Source organism: Salvelinus namaycush, chromosome 26 (genome assembly GCF_016432855.1).
Source record: "Salvelinus namaycush isolate Seneca chromosome 26, SaNama_1.0, whole genome shotgun sequence".
Lineage (NCBI taxonomy): Eukaryota > Metazoa > Chordata > Actinopteri > Salmoniformes > Salmonidae > Salvelinus > Salvelinus namaycush.
Window position 1 is genome coordinate 27,762,909 of NC_052332.1, and position 19,944 is coordinate 27,782,852.

Genomic DNA, 19,944 nt, shown 5'->3' on the forward strand with positions numbered 1-19,944 from the left:
CTGAAAATGTTTGAACACCACTGATCTACCGCATAACAGATAATAGCAAACCAAGCAAATATTAAAATAAAAGGCTTGATATTTATGGTTTTCAAGAGAGAGATTAACATGAGTGCATTCTAGCGTATAGGTAAAGTTTTCTAGAGGACTCTACTCCTAGGCTAAAAACAAAATAGACAATCATTTGAGTCTCTGTTCTTTAGCCCAATGGTGAACAGTCTGGCATCTGTTGAAAGTACAGTTGACTGGCACAATGCCCTAACCATTTGGCCATGAGTCCATCCGTGGGTGGAGGTGAGAGTGCCAGTATAAGAAAAGTCCCTCTGCCTCCTTGCTCACTGGGCCAGTGTCCAGCAGTTCTCAGTCCGTTCCTGCACATGGAAAAGACAGTGTAATGTTCAGAAACACTTTGCACTTCGTTTTGCAATTCCAGAAAGGGAGAATACAGACGATTTGATTTAAGAAGCGGTGGACAATAAAACAGCATTCTTAGGGATATATTGGTGGCATCTTTAAATTACTTCAATGTGTTCAAATACCTAGCAATGTGTTCAAATACCTAGTTCAACCACCGTGGCCAACTTCAGAAAGTCCATTTTGTATCACCCATCAGGCTGCTGCCCTTGAAATTAGCCTAAAACAATCTGTCACAACACCCTCTAGTGGCAGAGAAGGCAGAACACATGACTAGATTTTAGCTACATTCACATCCTCCTATACACCACAAGAGACAAAAAAGAAACCAGAACCAAATTATACATTTCATTTTTTTATATTACATAACAAAATCCTCCAAAGAGATGTAATAATAGTGACTATCAAATCATTTTATTTACACTAATGAAATGGAGAAAAAGTAAGGGAAAAAGGGGCAGCAGAACATATTGGCTTTCACCAACTCTGTATGATCAAGGCCTGCTCTTGTAAAGCTCAGTCAGCCCTACTCCTTTCCTCCCCACTCTCTCACATCACTGTATGGTCCAATCAGCAAGACTAGCGCCATCGGGTCTGTTACCATGGGAACACCCATCTCTACTCCTGACAAATCAAAGATACCTTTTTGTACAGAAATACCCATAACGATGCAAACAAATAACATGGTCTTTAGAAAATGTGTATTTCTCTGGAGGAGACAAAATAGTCAGGATGTTTGCCCAATAATGCTTAAAGCGTGTTACAAGCATTGCAGTGTCAAATTATATTACACAATAAAATGAACCATTCAGAACATTACATTACAGCCCACAAAAAACTGTAGTATGCCTGCTCTTGGTTGGTATACTGTAATAAATACACTGTACAATAACTGAAATTACTTTGAAAATATTAAAAATAATTCTACCAAATATATTTTTCAACATGAATTTTGGATTTCATTTTTTTTTTTACGACTGATTTGACATAATTTTCCAATATGGACATTGGACAATTAAATTACATTGCGTTGATACACGCAATAACTTGTAAACTACCAAATTGTCACTACAGGGGAGAAAAACCCCAAAGTAGTGAATTACAAATGGAACATGTCTTCAGTCCAGCGGACCAGGCACCAAACATGCCAATAAAATATTTACCAAGGGCTTCTCTTTCCAGTTTACAATTTGAAATACATCAAATATTTACACCTTCTTAGATGCAATATATATTGAGCTACATTCTCCATGTGTTTAGACAGGAACAGGTATTCTTTGACTCCTTATTTTCACTTCTTTGTTCCAACACAACACATAGACAACACAACACATAGACCGTGAGCTTGGCCCCCGTCTGTCCCAATGCATTGTGGTTTAGAGTCATTGGCCATATAGAAGTCCTCAGTTGCCATTTACAGCCACAGAGTCCCCTTTCTCTGTTACAGATGATGAGGATGTTACCTCCAACTCCTTCACTCTGGTGTCCTTACAGTCTCCTTCCTGCTCCCCTTGCCTCTCAGCCTCACCCCCCTTAGTCTCTGTCTGGGGAGCTTGAGGTGGAGAGATGGAAGTGTCTGTTGCCATTGTAACATGTGTCTCTGTGTGTGCGGTAGCCTCTTCCTGTAGCTGTAGGACCCCAGTCAGATCCATGTCCTGCAGCTCCACATCAAAGGGCCGGGGGGCGGAGGTAGCTGTAGGAGAACCGCACCCGGTACAAGTCTAAACACAAGCAGAGGGACAACAGATGAATAAACACATCCTTTACAAGTACATTATTTTTTGTATTACTCTCCACTGTCATCTATACTGATTCCTGTGAATCTTTGGGGTCAGAGAGGCAGGGTGTAGCTACTAGCTCCAGTGTGGGTCTGTGTGCTGACTTACAGGGTTGTTGATGGCCTGTGGCAGGCGTCCGGTGCCCATCCAGGGGTGGACCTGGATCAGCTCTCTCTTCTGCTCCTCAGTGAAGTGTGGCTGCTGTTTCTGCACCGCCCTCAGTACCATACGATCTTGCCTTAGAACAGTCTCCCTGTCCCTGTAAAATCATACACATGTCCATAGATAAGCCATAGTCTAAAATGTTGTATTAGCAGCATAATGGTGTGTGGAGAGCTTCTATTTTTCAGTCTGCATTAATAAATAATATACAAATATACTACTTGCATTCCATGCACATCAATCATAAATACAATAAATGCTACAGCTATTTAATTATTAATCATGACTGGTTACGGTAACTATGACTACAATTGCCATGACTACAATTGTGCAGTGACCATGACGATTTCTTACCTGGTGGGCATTTGGTAGGTCATCATAACCTTGTCATCTGTGTTGGCCATAAGGAGCCAGATAGGGTCCTGAAGGACATACTTCATGAGCTGGGCCTCTTCAGCCCCGCCTGCTGCCTGCTTATGGTCGTTCTCTGATGAGTCAATGCTGCCAAAGTACTTGCTGGTGTTGCTGCTTCCTGTGGTTGAAAAAGAAACATGTTCAGTTATGTTCTGAAACTATCAGTCATTATATACAAATATCCATGACCATCACAGTGCTAAAAAAAAAAAAAAATCTGTCCGGTGTTAAAACCTCTTTAAGGATCAATTTTCGCCAAAAATTACATACCCAAATCTAACTGCCTGTATCTCAGGCCCTGAAGTAAGGATATGCATATTCTTGATACCATTTGAAAGGAAACACTTAAAAGTTTGTGGAAATGTTCAAATAATGTAGGAGAATATAACGCATTAGATCTGGTAAAAGATAATACACAGAAACAAACATGTTTTTTTATTTGTACCATCACCTTTAAAATGCAAGAGAAAGGCCATGATGTATTATGCCAGCCCAGGCGCAATTTCAATTTTGGCCACTAGATAGCAGCAGTGTATGTGCAAAGTGTTAGACTGATCCAATGAACCTTTGCATTTCTGTTAAAAATGTTGTATCAAGACTGCCCAAATGTGCCTAATTGGTTTATAAGTACATTTTCAAATTCATAACTGTGCACTCTCCTCAAACAATAGCATGGTATTCTTTCACTGTAATAGCTACTGTAAATTGGACAGTGCAGTTAGATTAACAAGAATTTAAGCTTTCTAACAATATCAGATGTCTATGTCCTGGGAAATGTTCTTGTTACTTACAACCTCATGCTAATCACATTAGCCTACGTTAGCTCAACCGTCCCGCGGTGGACCGACCGATCCTGTAGAGGTTAAACTCACTTGTGTCACTCCCTGAGGTGCTGCATCCATTAGAGCCAGAGGACCCGGAGCCAGAGGACCCGGAGCCAGAGGCAGCCGAGCCGGTGCCTGAGCAGGCGTCCTCTTGCAGCAGCAGGTCCAGCAGGTCACTGGAGGTGGACATGGCGTCCTGGTTATCAACATCAGCCTGGAGGAAGGGAACACAGGAGATACAGTGGTTAATGACAAGAACTCACTAGACTCAAAACCTTTTCGGAATTACATTTTGTTGAAATAGTTTAAAACCCACATTATCGTACTCTTTGGCATCACCCTTCATGTTGCTGTTGCGGTTAACAGAGCCTTGACCTCCGACCTGAGACGACGAGCCAGGTGGGGGTGGGGTCTGCTGCGCCCCTGTTGACATGCCCTCCTGCCTGTTGCCTGGCAACTCCTCCAGCTGCAGCAGGTTGAGGGGGGAGGAGCATCGTGACTGGAAGAGGGGCGAGTTGGTCCCTTCCAGGGGGGATTGGCATGTGGACTGAGGGGTGCTGGAGCGGGAGTTGCCACGTGGGACAAAAGTGGGATCAATCCTGGGTAAGGCAAAGCAAGGAAGCCCGGGCACCGGAATGGGATTTGGGAAAGGTAATGTTGGGTTGGGATTGTGAAAATGTTGTGGGATCATCGACAAAGCAGGATTGACGTGTGACGGGTTGTGTTGAGCTAGAGGCATGCCATTCATCTGCGTCACAGCAGGGTTGAATTGAGCCAAGACAGGATTGAGTTGTGGTAGTGGGATAGCCTGGTTGAACTGCGGTAGTGCCTGGTTAAGTTGTGCCATACCAGGGATACTGGGGTTAAGGTGAGGCATGGCTGTGTTATACTGAGGCATGGCTGTATTGAGCTGGTTGAGCTGTGGTACACCTCCATTGAGTTGAGGGAACATGTAGTTGGGCAGAACAACCATCATCGGGGGAGCCATTGGCATGGGGATCTGATTGGCATGCAGGGGGTACTGGAAGCCTGGCTGGGGGCTGGGGTAACCCAACTGCATGGCGTTGGGGTTCACCCCGGTGTGGGCCAGGAGTTGTTGTTGCACGTTGGGGTAGAGGGGGAAGAAGGGTAGGACTCCTGGAGGGTACTGGGACACGGCAGGAGGGAGGCTGGCCACAGAGGTGGGCCAGGAAGAGGACGAGGTCAGGGGTCCCTGCATCATTAGGGGTTGACCCATGGGGAACATGGGGCCTTGGTTCCCCTGCCCTTCCTTTCTGGAACTTCTGTTCATCCCTGAGCCTGTCTTGGGGCAGCCCCCGTGCTGGGAGCCCTCCTGCTGGTGCTTCAGCCTCTTGGCCCCCCGGCCCCTCCTCCGTCCGTTACCACCTGCTGGGTAGTCCTTCGAGGTGTGCACTCCTGACACACACACACACACACACACACACAACGGTTGAGCTGCATGGAAAAACAATGGATTCTCATCCACAATCTTTCACAGACATAATAGAAACTAAATCTCCACTTGAAGTGTCCATCTTACCTTTGTGTGTGGTGGTGTGTCCTCTCAGAGGAGGACCGGGGTCCAGCATGCGGAGCTGTCCCAGGTCCCTGAACCGGCTCAGGAACACCTGTTCCTCCTGCAGGGTGTGGGCAGACAGCACCTCCTTGGTCAGACCCAGGCTGCCTGAGCATCCAGCCGACCTGCGGCTATCCCTCTCAGGCTGGGCAGGGCTGGGTGTTGCTGGGCTGGGAAAGGTCGAGGGACGGGGGGTCACTGCCGTGGTGATGGCGTTGTTAATGGCTGGGGCGGTGGTGGTGGGAGGTGTCTCCTCCATCATGATAATATCTGCAGGGAATAAGGTTGACAATATATTTGAGACTAGAGAGAAGAGACAGAGGGAGGTAAAGAACAGCCAGTCAGATAACAGAGGGATGTGTCCTACCTGACTCTGGGGGCTTCTTGTCCCCTACATGGACGATGGTGCTGCTGAAGCTACATTGGGACGTGAGAGAGACAACACTCTCAGCCTTGCCGTGCAGCGCCAGAGGGCTCATCTGTGGCCCCCCTTTAGACCCTTCCTTACCCTGTGACCCTTCAAGATCTGTAGGGAAACAGACATTTGGTCCAAAATACCTGCAGACCTTAAGAGGCATAAAAAATACATAACAGGATTTCAATAGGATCTGTATTGTATACCTTTAGCTGTTCCAGACAACTCCCTCTGCTTGTCATCGTCTGACGTTGATGATGTGGTGCAGGAAGAGGAGCCACATTTCCTCTTCACTGTGTTGGGGATGTTACAGCTCTCCAAGTAGCGTACGATGCTGTCCAGACAGTTGATCTGCTGGTAGGAGTAGTTGGCTGACGGATCTTTCCTTGACTGCACGGAGGCCAGGGTTTTAGTTGGCCCCAGAGCTCCAATAGGTCCCAAGTCTTTGTTTAAATTCTCTGGCATCACCAGGTCTCCTGAGAAGAGGAAAAGGAAATACTGTTAGAATTTCCTTTTCATCTCGACCCTTGTGGTTATACTTTTGTAATGAAAACGTTCCAGACATTTTAGAGCACCTCATGATAAGACATTTTACTACAAATATGACTACAAAGTCAAGTGTTTACCAGCGCTGGCGTGTTTGCGGAGCGGTGGGCGGTTGCGGGACTCGATGAAGACCTGCTGACCATTGGTCTTCACCATGTGGACGTCCTTACACATCTGCTGGAATGTCATCTGCTGCTGTAGGACAGATAAGAGGGTAAAGAGTTAGACGATGACACCTCAACTTTCTTCTGAGTCAATTCTATTAATTAAAATAATGTGGTTACAAAATAGTAACAAACTACAAGTTATAAAGTACCTTGCTAAAATCTGCATAAAACATCTGTGATTGTATTAGTACTCACTGGTCTCTGGATATTCATCTGGATGATCCCCTTGGTGGAGGGGCTGCTGCTGCCTGAGGAGCCCGGGCTGGGCCTGTGTGACTGGGATCCGTGGGAGCTGCAGTAGCCCTGGGAGGCACCACTGTGGACGGGCTGCACCAGCACACGGTGGATCTGCTCACTGAGCCTGGGGATCTCTGGAGACATGGCCCGCACCTCCACCTCCATACTAGGGGTGAACACATCTTCGTTCAGGGGACTCCTGCAGATGAGGCGAGAAGGACAAGGGAATGGGGTTTAGAACAATGCAATATGTACTGCTTGATAGCTACACAAATAGGTTACAGTTCAGTTAAAATGTGGCTATTGCAAGCTTGTGAAGGTCATTGACGTAGCAGAGGGTGACTACTCACGTTCTGACTTTGTGTCGACCCACGATGAAGGCAACTTTGCGGCTCCAGGGGTTGACGAAGGAGGACCAGCTGGTATCTATGGTGAGATACTCCCCGTTCCGAGCACACATACGCAGGGGCGAGTGTTCAAAGGGCTGCCCTGCTGACTGGAGAACTGAGGGGAGAACCAAATATGTTAAAACTATGATAGAGTATAACTACATAACCATTCATCTATTTGCTGGTTTCTAAATCCTTACAGAATGTATAAGGCATGACTGTTGGACAGGGGTACTCACTCTTCTTGTGTATGGCCACCATGACAGGCCTGTCATCAGGGTGGAGGTACATGAGGACAGGAGTCCCAACCAGGTCCTGGGGCAGGTAGCCTAGCAACGGCACAGCTCTTTCATCTACTTCCTGAAAGAGACAGCCGGGGGTGTGGCTAGTGTTAAAAATCCTCTTGTCCGCTGGGATGCGGGGAGCTTCGTATCCTGAGTGCACCTTCTCAGCGATGAGCAGGCAGCAGGGCTGTGGTTGGGACATGTCGGAGTCCCGTAGGGTTAGCTGGTAGGGGGTCATACGGAAGGGGTAGTACCGCACTTCCCCCTCACTGTCCCTCCCACTACTGATACGGCAGAACATGGATTTCTCCTGGGTGCAGTCCACAGGGGAGGTCACTGTGCGAGATCGGGGGGGGGGGTACATTAACATCACATACAAAAATGTGATCATCCATTTCCATTTGAATTCAGAGCTAAATTAAAGGACTTCTGTAGGAGACTTACTGGAGCCAGTACAGGAGGCCCAGGGAGGCAGGCGGCAGGGAGCAGTGCTGCTGTAGAAAGTGCTAACGTCCTGGGGGGCCAACAGCTCAGAGAAGAGTGTCCCCTGGAGTCGATTGGGCTTAGTGCGCAGCATGGGAGAGGCCTGGGGGGAGATGTACACCAACTTCCCAGAGAGGAAGGACACTCCCACTGAGAACGTGTCCTGTAAAGGAGAGAGAATAAACAAGGGAGGTTAGAACAATGGTTTGTTGGGTTTAAAAGCTTTTAGTCTGTTTGAGAGCTGTTGGTCTGGTTCTAGTAGATGAAGATTGTTCTCTAGTTCTTACCGTGTTCTGGAGTGTGTATTCAGAGGTGATGTTGTCCAGTTCCTCTGTGGTGAAGGCAGAGAGGTCCAGACTGCAACCGTGGCTCTCCTCCACACTCCACTGGTGATAATACTCCTGATTCGCTAAACACACACGTATAAATAGTATATAGATAGTAAGCTTGCTATTTCATGCTAAAGCCACACAGTATACAGTACATCTAGAAAAAGGCAGGCTCAAAAAGCAGCATCTTACCTCGGACTTGTTTGACACAGTTGAGTGCATACTGCAGGGAGGCCAGGGTGCTGGAGCGGCCTTTCGCCCGGTGGTCTGCAGGCATGCGGATCTTTAGCTCCTTCAGAGCCTTGAGCAGCTCTCTCTGGGTCTGTAGCCAGGCTGGCTGGTCACTGCTGCATCCGCTGGTGGACGGGTGGTCCTGCGCCGAGCTGCCACTCAGCAGGCTGTAGACCATAGAGCTGTTGGGAGGGGAAGGGCTGTGGGAGTTGGCACTGACAGGGGCAAAATAACATGACGTTATTACCACTGCTGAGCAGACACTTTCATAGTTCTATAAGCGGTGTCTATCGCCTACCATCTGAAAATGGTTGTGGTGTTTCAAATATGAATTGTTAAATGTGTTACCTTTTGCTCTCTGTTGTCTCCATGGCAGAGTCCTTCCCGTTATGGGAGCTGCTGCAGGTTGATGTCTCACGTCCCATGTGACCTTCCACCTCTCTCTCGGCTGAGTCGTTCCCACTCGAGTGGGCATCTGTGTCATCGGAGTTTGAGGACTTGGGGGAGGACTTGCCCCCAGACCGAGTTCTCTTTCCATTGGAGCTACCAGAGCTGCCAGTCTGACTTAGTCCAGACTCAGGGGACTGGCAGCCCACCTTCAGTCCCACCACATTTTCTTCTACACCTACTCCACTAGTGTCATTTCCAGAAGTGGTGTATGCATTCTCATCACTCATAATAACCAGTATGAGTGATTTACTATTGCTGTTTGACAAAAATTATATGTCAAAACAAAGAACTGTGACACTAATACTGCTACTAGGTGGGTCTACTAGACTTAGATAGAGTCATGGTTTGGTCAAGTAAAAATGAGCCAGAAGATAAACTACCATGTCTCATTGATCTTGAGATTGTATTTTTTTTGTAAATACTAAGCTTATGAATCTGATAAGCCAATTGAAGAGAAGATGGGTGAAACCTTTATCAGTTTGCTCTTCCTCATGGGCACAGTCAGTGTGTGAAATGGTTTTGACAGAATACCTGATGGAAGAAACAATTCCCAATTTATGAGTGGTGAGTAACATGACATCATGAGTCATACATCTGTGTAAAGACAGTGTTACATCTCATCTGCAATTAAACATCAATAAAATGACACTGCTGTAAAAGTTAGTGTTCACCCAAACTACAAATGTACATAACTAATTGGCTTGATTTTAAATAATCTAAGGTCATATGAGCATCCAAGTAAGGACTTTCTAAGTAAGGATTTAACTAATTGCAAAAATATTCATGTTAGGCTCCAAACATACTCAAAAAGTTGTACATAGCCCAATGTCAATCTATTAAGACATTCAAATAATATAGCTAGCTAGGGGAACTATCCTTTTCCCAACAACCTCACATTCATTTTTGGTGGGCTCAAAAAACTTGCTCTCCATATATTCCATTGACCATAATAAATCATTACATCACTTCGAAGAACAGTTAACCGATGTCAGGTGACATAGGGTAAATAAACTAACTTTACAGCCCATTTCATTATCTGGCATGTCTTGAGGGTTTACTGTAAGTAGCAGGAAGACACCGTTGGGAGATATTATTGTTGACGACAGAAGACAACGTGGGCAGGATGACCCCGGTGGGGGATGTTTGTGTTGACGACAGCGAAGGCAACGTGCCTCAGCTAGACTGTCTATGGCACAACCCGCAGGCGCTCATGCATTTATTCTACCTGACACAAGTCTGGCAAAAGATGGGTCTCACTTGTAGGGAACACGAAATGACCAAAACAACATTAAATTGTACCTCGATATCTGACCGTATATTGAAATGTGTATTGATATACAACATAAATCCTTTAAAGTGTCAATACTCTTGCCAGCATGCCACAACAATGCTAGCTACACTAGCCAATGTCAATGCTGTTGCAGATAGCTTGATCATAAAAAAATAAAAAATAATTGCTAGCTAAGTTAGCTATGTAGCAACTATTTATTGTACTAATAATAATCTAGCTAGCAAAGTAGCGTTACTTTTACCAGTTAGCTAGCTAGGTAGCAAGGTTTTGATCAAAGTTGACATTCTCACCTTTTTCCATGAAGAAAAAGTACGCTCCGTGGTATTTTTTGTTTTAATGTCTTCAACAATGTATTCTGTAAAGTTAGGCTTAAAATGATTGAAATTGCAGAAACCTAGAATGACATCTTTAGCGAAACAACTCAATGTGAATCGCCTATAACTACTACACAGAATGTGTAGCGAACTGCACATTCGCTTTATATGACTGGGAGGGAACACGGAAAATAACACGTGTTTGCTCCCACGTGTTGCAGTGATTGGCCCTCAACTAACACTGACTCCGCCCTAGTGCAGTGTCCCAGGCCTGGCGAATGCATTCATTGGTTGAGTAGGGCGGTGTCCTGACTGCACGGGGCTCTGCTATGCTTTTCTATCACGTTGTCCCAGCGGTGCCCTGTCGGTTCCAAAAGCATGCTCGAACGTTTGTTGGCAACGTGCCTCGGTCAATACTCTGAATTGTCGACATTTCCTCACCCCATCCTTTCCTTGTGTACTTTACTTAACACATGCATGTTAACCATTGTAGGGGTTTCTTTATATCAAATTGTTTCCCCATACTAACCAGGTAATAATAAAGGAAACAATGCATGGAAATTGGTAGGACACATTTTAACTAAATTCCAGACGTTATCCATAGGCCGACTAAATGAGCATACAAATTCTACTGCAGCAGTATGACAAGCCTTTGCACAGACATGAATAATTTCCTCACCAAAAGTCTACAGAGGAGGAACCCCCACCCCACTGATAACACTAGCCTACTATTAAAGTTATGTCCTTAATTGAACCGTTAGCACGGTATTAAACCCTGCCTCTGTTTTGGTAAAAAGCTGTGGGATGGGCCTGGAGAAATATAACCCCTCTCAAATTCATAGACAGAGCCATGGAGGCAAGGACTGACCATCCATTAAATCCAAAAAATAGTTTTAACCATGTTTTGAGGTTATACAGTGTTTGTTTACATGTACATTGTTTATAAACATTGGAGTAAAACAAGCTCATATATTTGGTTCTGATGGGGTATGACAGTTGAACTAAGCTCATGACGCATTTATACTTTATATTCTTCAAGAATCAATGGGTATCATTCATTTATAAATCCAAAAATTGATGTAGCAAATAAAGATTCTAGCTTTAAAAGACATAATTCATTCAGTCCCATCCCCTTTAATTGTTTTCAGATTCTAATTGTTTCTAGATCCTTATGATATTTTAATTATTTATATTGTTTACATATCCCTTTGGGCATTACAATGAAATATCATTTAATCTCAGGCAGTAACACCAACAACATGTGTCATGTGGTGCAGCTATGGGGGGTGACACATGGGGTGACATGCATTCACAATTCAATGAAGTAATTGTTATGGTAAACATCCACTGGGTGGTGCTACTGACTGTTTGGACCTGCCTACCTGGGGTGTATTCATTCAGCCGATTCTGTTGCAAAAAAAAATCTTAAAGCTGCAATATGTAACTTTTGGGGCATTGAGTTATAGATCTGTCATTCTCATTGAAACAACATCTAGGAAACAGTTGATCTGTTCTTTTAATTTTTTACCTTCATTTAACTAGTCAGTTACTAACAAATTCTTATTTACAATGACAGCCTACCCCAGCCAAACCCAGATGACACTGGGCCAATTGTGTGCTGCCCTATGGGGCTCCCTATCTTGGCTGGATGTGATACAGCCTGGATTTGAACCAGCAACTGTAGTGATGCCTCTTAGCACTGAGATGCAGTGCCTTAGACCGCTGCGCCACTTGTGAGCCCACTATGTACTATGTGTGCTATTTCTATGCTTCCCATTCTTAAGTTTAATTTTTGCATCTTTTCCTTTGGGTTTTGTACACCAGCTTCAAACAGCTGAATGCAATATTTATGGTTATTGGACATATATTTCAAATCAAAACAAATCAAATCAAACTTTATTTGCCACATGCGCTGAATACGTGTAGACTTTACCGTGAAATGCTGACTTACAAGCCCTTAACCAACAGTGCAGTTCAAGAAGACGAAAATATTTACCAAGTAGGCTCAAATAAAAAGTAACAATAAAAAGTAACACAATAAGAATAAGAATAACAATAACGAGGCTATATACAGGGGGCACCGGTACCGAGTCAGTGTTCAGGGGTACAGGCTAGTTGAGGTAATCTGTACATGTAGGTTGGGGCGAAGTGACTATGACGAGGTAACAAACAAACAGCGAGTAGCAACAGTGTACAAGGGGGGTCAATGTAAATTGTCCGGTGGCGATTTTTATGAATTGTACAGCAGTCTAATGGCTTGGGGGTAGAAGCTGTTGAGGAGCCTTTTGGTCCTAGAATTAGCACTCCGGTACCGCTTGCCGTGTGGTAGCAGGGAAACAGTCTAAGACTTGGGTTACTGGAGTCTCTGACAATTTTATGGGCTTTCCTCTGACACTGCCTATTATATATGTCCTGGATGGCAGGAAGCTTGGCCCCACTGATGTACTGAGCCATTCACACTACCCTCTGTAGCGCCTTACGGTCAGATGCCGAGTAGTTGCCATACCAGGCGGTGATGCAACCGGTCAGGATGCTCTCGATGGTGCAGCTGTAGAACCTTTTGAGGATCTGGAGACCCATGCCAAATCTTTTCAGTCTCCTGAGGGGGAAAAGGTTTTGTTGTGCCCTCTTCACGACTGTCTTGGTATGTTTGGACCATGATAGTTCATTGGTGATGTGGATACCAAGGAACTTGAAACTCTCGACCCGTTCCACTACAGCCCAGTCAATGTTAATAGGGGCCTGTTCGGCCCGCCTTTTCCTGTAGTCCACGATCAGCTCCTTTGTCTTGCTCACATTGAGGGAGAGGTTGTTGTCCTGGCACCACACTGCCAGTTCTCCAACCTCCTCCCTATAGGCCATCTCATTGTTGTCGGTGATCAGGCCTACCACTGTTGTGTCGTCAGCATACTTAATGATGGTGTTGGAGTCGTGTTTGGTCACATAGTCGTGGGTGAACAGGGAATACAGGAGGGGACTAAGTGCACACCCCTGAGGGGCCCCAGTGTTAAGGATCAGCATGGCAGACGTATTGTTGCTGTCTCTTACCACCTGGGGGTGGCCCGTCAGGAAGTCCAGGATCCAGTTGCAGAGAGAGGTGTTTAGTCCCAGAGTCCTTAGCTTAGTGATGAGCTTCGTGGGCACTCTGGTGTTGAACGCTGAGCTGTAGTCAATGAACAGCATTCTCACATAGGTGTTCCTTTTGTCCAGGCGAGAAAGGGCAGTGTGGAGTGAGATTGAGATTGCGTCATCTGTGGATTTGTTGGGGCGGTATGCGAATCGGAGTGGGTCTAGGGTGTCCGGGAGGATGCTGTTGATGTGATCCATGACCAGCCTTTCAAAGCACTTCATGGCTACCGACGTGAGTGCCACGGGTCGGTAATCATTTCGGCAGGTTACCTTCGCTTCCTTGGGCACAGGGACTATGGTGTTCTGCTTGAAACATGTAGGTATTACAGACTCGGTCAGGGAGAGGTTGAAAATGTCAGTGAAGACACTTGACAGTTGGTCTGCGCATGCTTTGAGTACACGTCCTGGTAATCCGTCTGGCCCAGCGGGTTTGTGAATGTTGACCTGTTTAAAGGTTTTGTTCACATCGGCTACCGAGAGCGTTATCACACAGTCATCCGGAACAGCTGGTGCTCTCACGCATGCTTCAGTGTTGCTTGCCTCGAAGCGAGCATAAAAGGCATTTAGCTCGTCTGGTAGGCTCGCGTCTGGGTTTCCCTTTGTAGTCCGTAATAGTTTTCAAACCCTGCCACATCCGACGAGCGTCAGAGCCAGTGTAGTAGGATTCAATCTTAATCCTGTATTGACGCTTTGCTTGTTTGATGGTTCGTCTGAGGGCATAGCAGGATTTCTTATAAGATTCCGGATTAGTCTCCCTCTCCTTGAAAGCAGCAGCTCTAGCCTTTAGCTCGATGCGGATGTTGCCTGTAATCCATGGCATCTGGTTGGGCTATGTACGTACAGTCACTGTGGGGACGACGTCATCGATGCACTAATTGATGAAACCGATGACTGAGGTGGTGTATTCCTCAATGCCATTGGATGAATCCAGTGGTGGGCCGTCAGGGCCTGCAAGGCCTTCTCTGCTGGCCTAAACATCATCAGAATATAATTTTTTTTTAAATATATTTTCCCACAAATATGTATTAAATTATTCCCCAGAGTAAGAGTTATACTCTTCATTTCATAGCTTTCCTCTTGGTTGCACTGCTTCCAGCCCCAGGTTGAGATTTTGAGGGCTGGTCTTTATGTTAGATCTTTTATCCAATCATATTCAGCCATCATGTGTTGCCAGGGGTCTAAAATCTGCCCTCAGGCCTTCAGAATCAACAGTGCGGGCGCTTGTAGCTTATAGTGAATGGAAATGAAAATTTAGTGTCAACCAATCAGCTTTAGAGTTGGCTATTGTACGCCTTCTGGCTGGCTCCAGTGTTACACAGGAGCCAGCTAGCAGGCGTAGTGCGTGCACGTCTTTTGATTGGATTACCAATATTGAGAGGCAGGTCCTATGGAGATCTAGGAAACTGAATTTGATAAACGAATTAATTCGCGTACTACTAAGCTGTTTTTTCAACCCACAATGGCGGAAGGAGGAGAAGATATCGTTTTGGTCGAGGATATAATTATAACGCCATTCTCAAGACGAACTTTTCAAGAAAAGTTAGACATTGTAAGGAGAGGTCGCCCGACGCCACAAAGCCTGTCACAGGCGGGAAAGTGCTTCGTTCGCTCGCCACTTTCAAAGTTTCAACTACGAGCGCTGTCAATGGCTCACAGGCTCCTTGGCTCCGAGAAGCACTGCAAACTGTACTGCTGGGAATGCCTATTATTTGCAAGTGATCGATTTGGTGTTTGGAGCCACACTGGCTTTGCAAACTTGAGTTGTCTAACCAAGGCAGCAACGAGACACCAAAGTACGGCTGGGCACTAACAAGCAATGGTGCTTTTGAAAACTTTTGGGGACACCGGAGTGGATCTACAGCTCAAAGAACAAACGCGCAGGGCAACGGAGCTGCACAATGAAAAGGTGAAGGGAAATATTGAAAAGACTCATTGATTGTGTCATGTTTTTGGGTAAACACTGTTTACCCAAAAATGTCAATTTGTCAATTTCAAGGTGACGCAACGCCTGGTTATACTGCGTTTCTGTCTAAATGTATAGTTTCTAGAGCCACGGCATCATAATGAGGTGGATTAATTCGGGTGGGACTGTGTAGTACCTCACTGAAGGCCCAGGCCCCAGGCCCACGGCACGCCACTGGATGAATCCCAGAACATATTCCAGTCTGTGCTAGCAAAACAGTCCTGTAGTGTAGCATCCTCGTCATCTGACCACTTCCGTATTGAGCGAGTCACTGGTACTTCCTGCTTTAGTTTTTGCTTGTAAGCAGGAATCAGGAGGATTTCAGATTTGCCAAATGGAGGGCGGGGGAGAGCTTTGTACGCATCTCTGTGTGTGGAGTAAAGGTGGTCTAGGATTTTTTCCCCCCCTGGTTTTTCATTGGTTGCACAAAATTTGGTAAAACTGATTTAAGTTTGCCTGCATTAAAGTCCCCTGCCACTAGGAGCACCGCTTCTGCATATTCTTCTTTGCTTATGACCTTATAGAGTTGGTTGAGAATGGTCTTAGTGCCAACTTCGCTCTGTGGTGGTAAATAGACGGCTACGAGTAATGCAGATGAGAACTCTCTTGGTAGATAGTGTGGTCTACAGCTTATCATTAGGTACTCTACCTCAGGCGAGCAATACCTCGAGACTTCTTTAATATTAGACATCGCACACCAGCTGTTATTGACAAAAAGACACACACCCCCACCCCTCGTCTTACCAGGGGTAGTGTCTCTGTTCTGCCAGTGCATGGGAAAATCCCGCCAGCTCTATATTGTCCGTTGCTTCATTCAGTCACGTCTCGTGAAACATATGATGATGTTACAGATGTTACAGTTTTTAATGTCCCGTTGGTAGGATAATCTTAATAATAGGTCATCAATTTTATTTTCTAAAGATTGCACGTTAGCACAAAGAATGGAAGGCATTGGGAGTTTGCTCGCTTGCCTCCGGATTCTCAGAAGGATCCCCGATTGGCGTCCCCTTTTCTGGCATCTTTTTTTACGCAAAAGGCGTGGATCTGGGCCTGTTGCAGTGAAAGCAGGATATTCTTCTCATCGGACTCGTTAAAGGAAAAAGTTTCTTCCAGTTCGCGGTGAGTAATCGCTTTTCTGATGTCCAGAAGTTCTTTCGGTCATAAGAGACAGTAGCAGCAGCATTATGTACACAATAAGTAAAAAAATAAGTTACACAAAATGCAGAAAAAAAACAGTGGTTTAGATGGTACATTGATTCTCTACATTTGCTTGTTTTGTCACGTAAACTGAAATTAAGCGAACTTTTTGAATTTTAGCAAACAGGAAATGGTGTACTGATTTCTGCATATTGCACCTTTGAACAGAAGCAAACAGAAATGAAACAGGGATAGACCTACCTGAATTTGTCCAATAGAAACTGTTGTTTGCTCTGTTTGCTTCCATTTGGTTCTTGAACAGTAAACTGTTTCCGTAATGAATACACCCCTGCTGAGGCCTTCTCCTGACAAGACTGCATTTGCAATCTCTAGGCATTGTGAGGGGATATACCTATAAACACTAATGTCAAACCAATGAAATGTTGACTCAAACCTATATTTCCTATGGCAAAAGTGTAGAAATCTGTGTAATAATAATTCTATGAATGTGCTGTGCCCATTTCAATTACAGTTGAAGTCGGAAGTTTACATAGTCTTAGGTTGGAGTCATTAAAACTTGTTTTTCAACCACTCCACAAATTTCTTGTTAACAAAATATAGTTTTGGCAAGACATCTACTTTGTGCATGACACAAGTCATTTTTCCAACAATAGTTTAGACTGTCACGTTCCTGACCTTATTTCCTTTGTTTAGTCTTTGTTTAGTTGGTCAGGACGTGAGCTGGGTGGGTGTAGTCTATGTTATGTGTTTCTTTGTTTAGGTTTGTCTTATTGGCCTGATATGGTTCTCAATCAGAGGCAGGGGTTTTACGTTGTCTCTGATTGAGAACCATATTAAGGTAGCCTGTTTTCACTGTTGGTTTGTGGGTGATTGTTCCTGTTCTTGCGTTCATCTGTTTTTGTGTTCTCTAGTTCGGGACTGTAGCTTCGTTGGGTTTTCGTCTGTTATTCTTTTGTTCATTATTGAAAAAGTATTCTAATAAATATGGATACATACCACGCTGCGCTTTGGTCCTCCTCTCCTTCTACCGACGGAAGCCATTACACAGACAGATTATTTCACTTATCACTGTATCACAATACCAGTGGGTCAGAAGTTTACATACACAAAGTTGACTGTGCCTTTAAACAGCTTGGAAAATTCCAGAAAATTATGTCATGGCTTTAGAAGCTTCTGATAGGCTCATTGACATCATTTGAGTAAATTGGAGGTGTACCTGTGGATGTATTTCAAGGCCTACATTCAAACTCAGTGCCTCTTTGCTTGACATCATGGGAAAATCAAAAGAAATCAGCCAAGAGCTGAGAAAAAATATAGTAGACACAAGCCTGGTTCATCCTTGGGAGCAATTTCCAAACGCCTGAAGGTACCGCGTTCATCTGTACAAAGAATAGTACGCAAGTATAAACACCATGGGACCACGCAGCCGTCATACCGCTCAGGAAGGAGACGCTTTCTATCTCCTAGAGATGAACGTACTTTGGTGCGAAAAGTGCAAATCAATCCCAGAACAACAGCAAAGGACCTTGTGAAGATACTGGAGGAAACAGGTACAAAAGTATCTATATCCACAGTAAAATGAGTCCTATATCGACATAACCTGAAAGGCCGCTCAGCAAGGAAGAAGCCACTGCTCCAAAACTGCCATAAAAAAGCCAGACTACGGATTGCAACTGCACATGGGGACAAAGATCGTACTTTTTGGAGAAATGTTCTCTGGTCTTATGAAACAAAAATATAACTGTTTGGCCATAATGACCATCATTATGTTCAGAGGAAAAAGGGGGAGGCTGGCAAGCCGAAGAACACCATCCCATCCATGAAGCACGGGGGTGGCAGCATCATGTTGTGGGGGTGCTTTGCTGCAGGAGGGACTGGTGCCCTTCACAAAATAGATGGCATCATGAGGTAGGAAAATGATGTGGATATATTGAAGCAACATCTCAAGACATCAGTCAGGAAGTTAAAGCTTGGTCGCAAATGGGTCTTCCAAAAGGACAATGACCCCAAGCATACTTCCAAAGTTGTGGCAAAATGGCTTAAGGACAACAAAGTCAAGGTATTGAAGTGGCCATCACAAAGCCCTGACCTCAAGCCTAGTGGGCAGAACTGAAAAAGCATGTGCGAGCAAGGAGGCCTACAAACCTGACTCAGTTACACCAGCTCTGTCAGGAGGAATGGGCCAAAATTCACCCAACTTATTGTGGGAAGCTTGTGGAAGGCCACCCGAAGCGTTTGACCCAAGTTAAACAATTTAAAGGCAATGCTACCAAATACTAATTGAGATGTGATGAAAGAAATAAAAGCTGAAATAAATCATTCTCTCTACTATTATTCTGACATTTCACATTCTTAAAATAAAGTGGGGATCCTAACTGACCTAAGACAGGGAATTTTTACTAGGATTAAATGTCAGGAATTGTGTAAAGCTGAGTTTAAATGTATTTGGTTAAGGTGTATGTAAACCTCCGACTTCAACTGTACGTACAACTTCATCTGAGTGTACAGTTCACACACAGTGTTCTTCTTTCTGACTTGGCCTTTGGTTCCTGCTTTTTGGAGTGGATTCACAATGTTGGTGATCTGAACACTCAACAAATGTTGTCTTGACTAACATGGATGGATACCTTCCCATAGTAACCCTAGCTAGCCTAAATATAATTGTATAATCCACATCTTCTCTCCAGGATGAGGAAACCCTAAATAGGTGAGAGATTATGTGTATGATTCATACATTCCATGAAAGCTACGCACGCGATGGCTGTCTGCTAAAATATTTTGTGAAGACAATTTATAGTTATTTTAGGTTCATGTTTTTGGTGTGTGATTAATCTCTTTCTTCCTCAAATTCAAGTGAGATATGCCATCCTGTCTTGGTGACATATGACAAATATATCTGGTTTGCAACACAGTTGTACATAAATCAAATCTATTTGGACCCATTTTATCATAGATTTTATTTAATTTCATCATTAGTTTCAAACACACGCACACCCACGCTGGGAATTTCTAACTCGGAACAATAAACACACGTCATCAGAATGATTGGTTTTCCAATATATATATATATATATATATATATATATATATATATATATATATATATATATATATATATATATTTCCATGATGTTCATCAATATAATAAGAGATTTACACTACAATTGTTTTTTTATGTACTTCTAGTTTTAAATTGGTTTCCTCTGGTACATTGTAATCCACTTTGTTGAATATCCAATCCCATTCAAAACAAAAACACAATAAATAAAATAAAAAAGACTGAACAGAACACATTACCCATGATCCCCCAGTCTATTCCCTCCTGAAAGGCAAGGCAAAAAGAGGCAATGTTGACTGTCACTCCCCCAACCGCAGTCCTCAAAGAACAAA

General features: G+C 44.4%; 1 protein-coding gene across 2 annotated transcripts; it reads right to left on the reverse strand.

Annotated features, from left to right (window-relative positions):
• Nucleotides 1-1,376: 1,376 nt before the first annotated feature.
• Nucleotides 1,377-10,426, reverse strand: LOC120021338 (period circadian protein homolog 1-like). 2 transcript variants are annotated; one of them, XM_038965049.1, is made up of 17 exons: nucleotides 10,281-10,426; nucleotides 8,598-9,230; nucleotides 8,211-8,464; nucleotides 7,977-8,098; nucleotides 7,651-7,852; nucleotides 7,162-7,542; nucleotides 6,884-7,037; nucleotides 6,492-6,732; nucleotides 6,210-6,324; nucleotides 5,790-6,059; nucleotides 5,536-5,694; nucleotides 5,133-5,438; nucleotides 3,909-5,008; nucleotides 3,641-3,806; nucleotides 2,709-2,886; nucleotides 2,301-2,451; nucleotides 1,377-2,135 (listed from the first exon to the last, which is right to left on the reverse strand). In XM_038965049.1, the coding sequence occupies exons 2-17, from the start codon at nucleotides 8,924-8,926 to the stop codon at nucleotides 1,818-1,820; spliced, it is 4,446 nt and encodes a 1,481-aa protein (XP_038820977.1). In that variant the 5' UTR covers nucleotides 8,927-9,230; nucleotides 10,281-10,426; the 3' UTR covers nucleotides 1,377-1,817. The 2 variants fall into 2 exon arrangements, 1 of the variants encoding a protein (XP_038820977.1); XR_005472499.1 differs by lacking the exon at nucleotides 1,377-2,135 and having other exon boundaries at nucleotides 2,339-2,451; nucleotides 3,919-5,008.
• Between the last annotated feature and the right edge of the window lie 9,518 nt (nucleotides 10,427-19,944).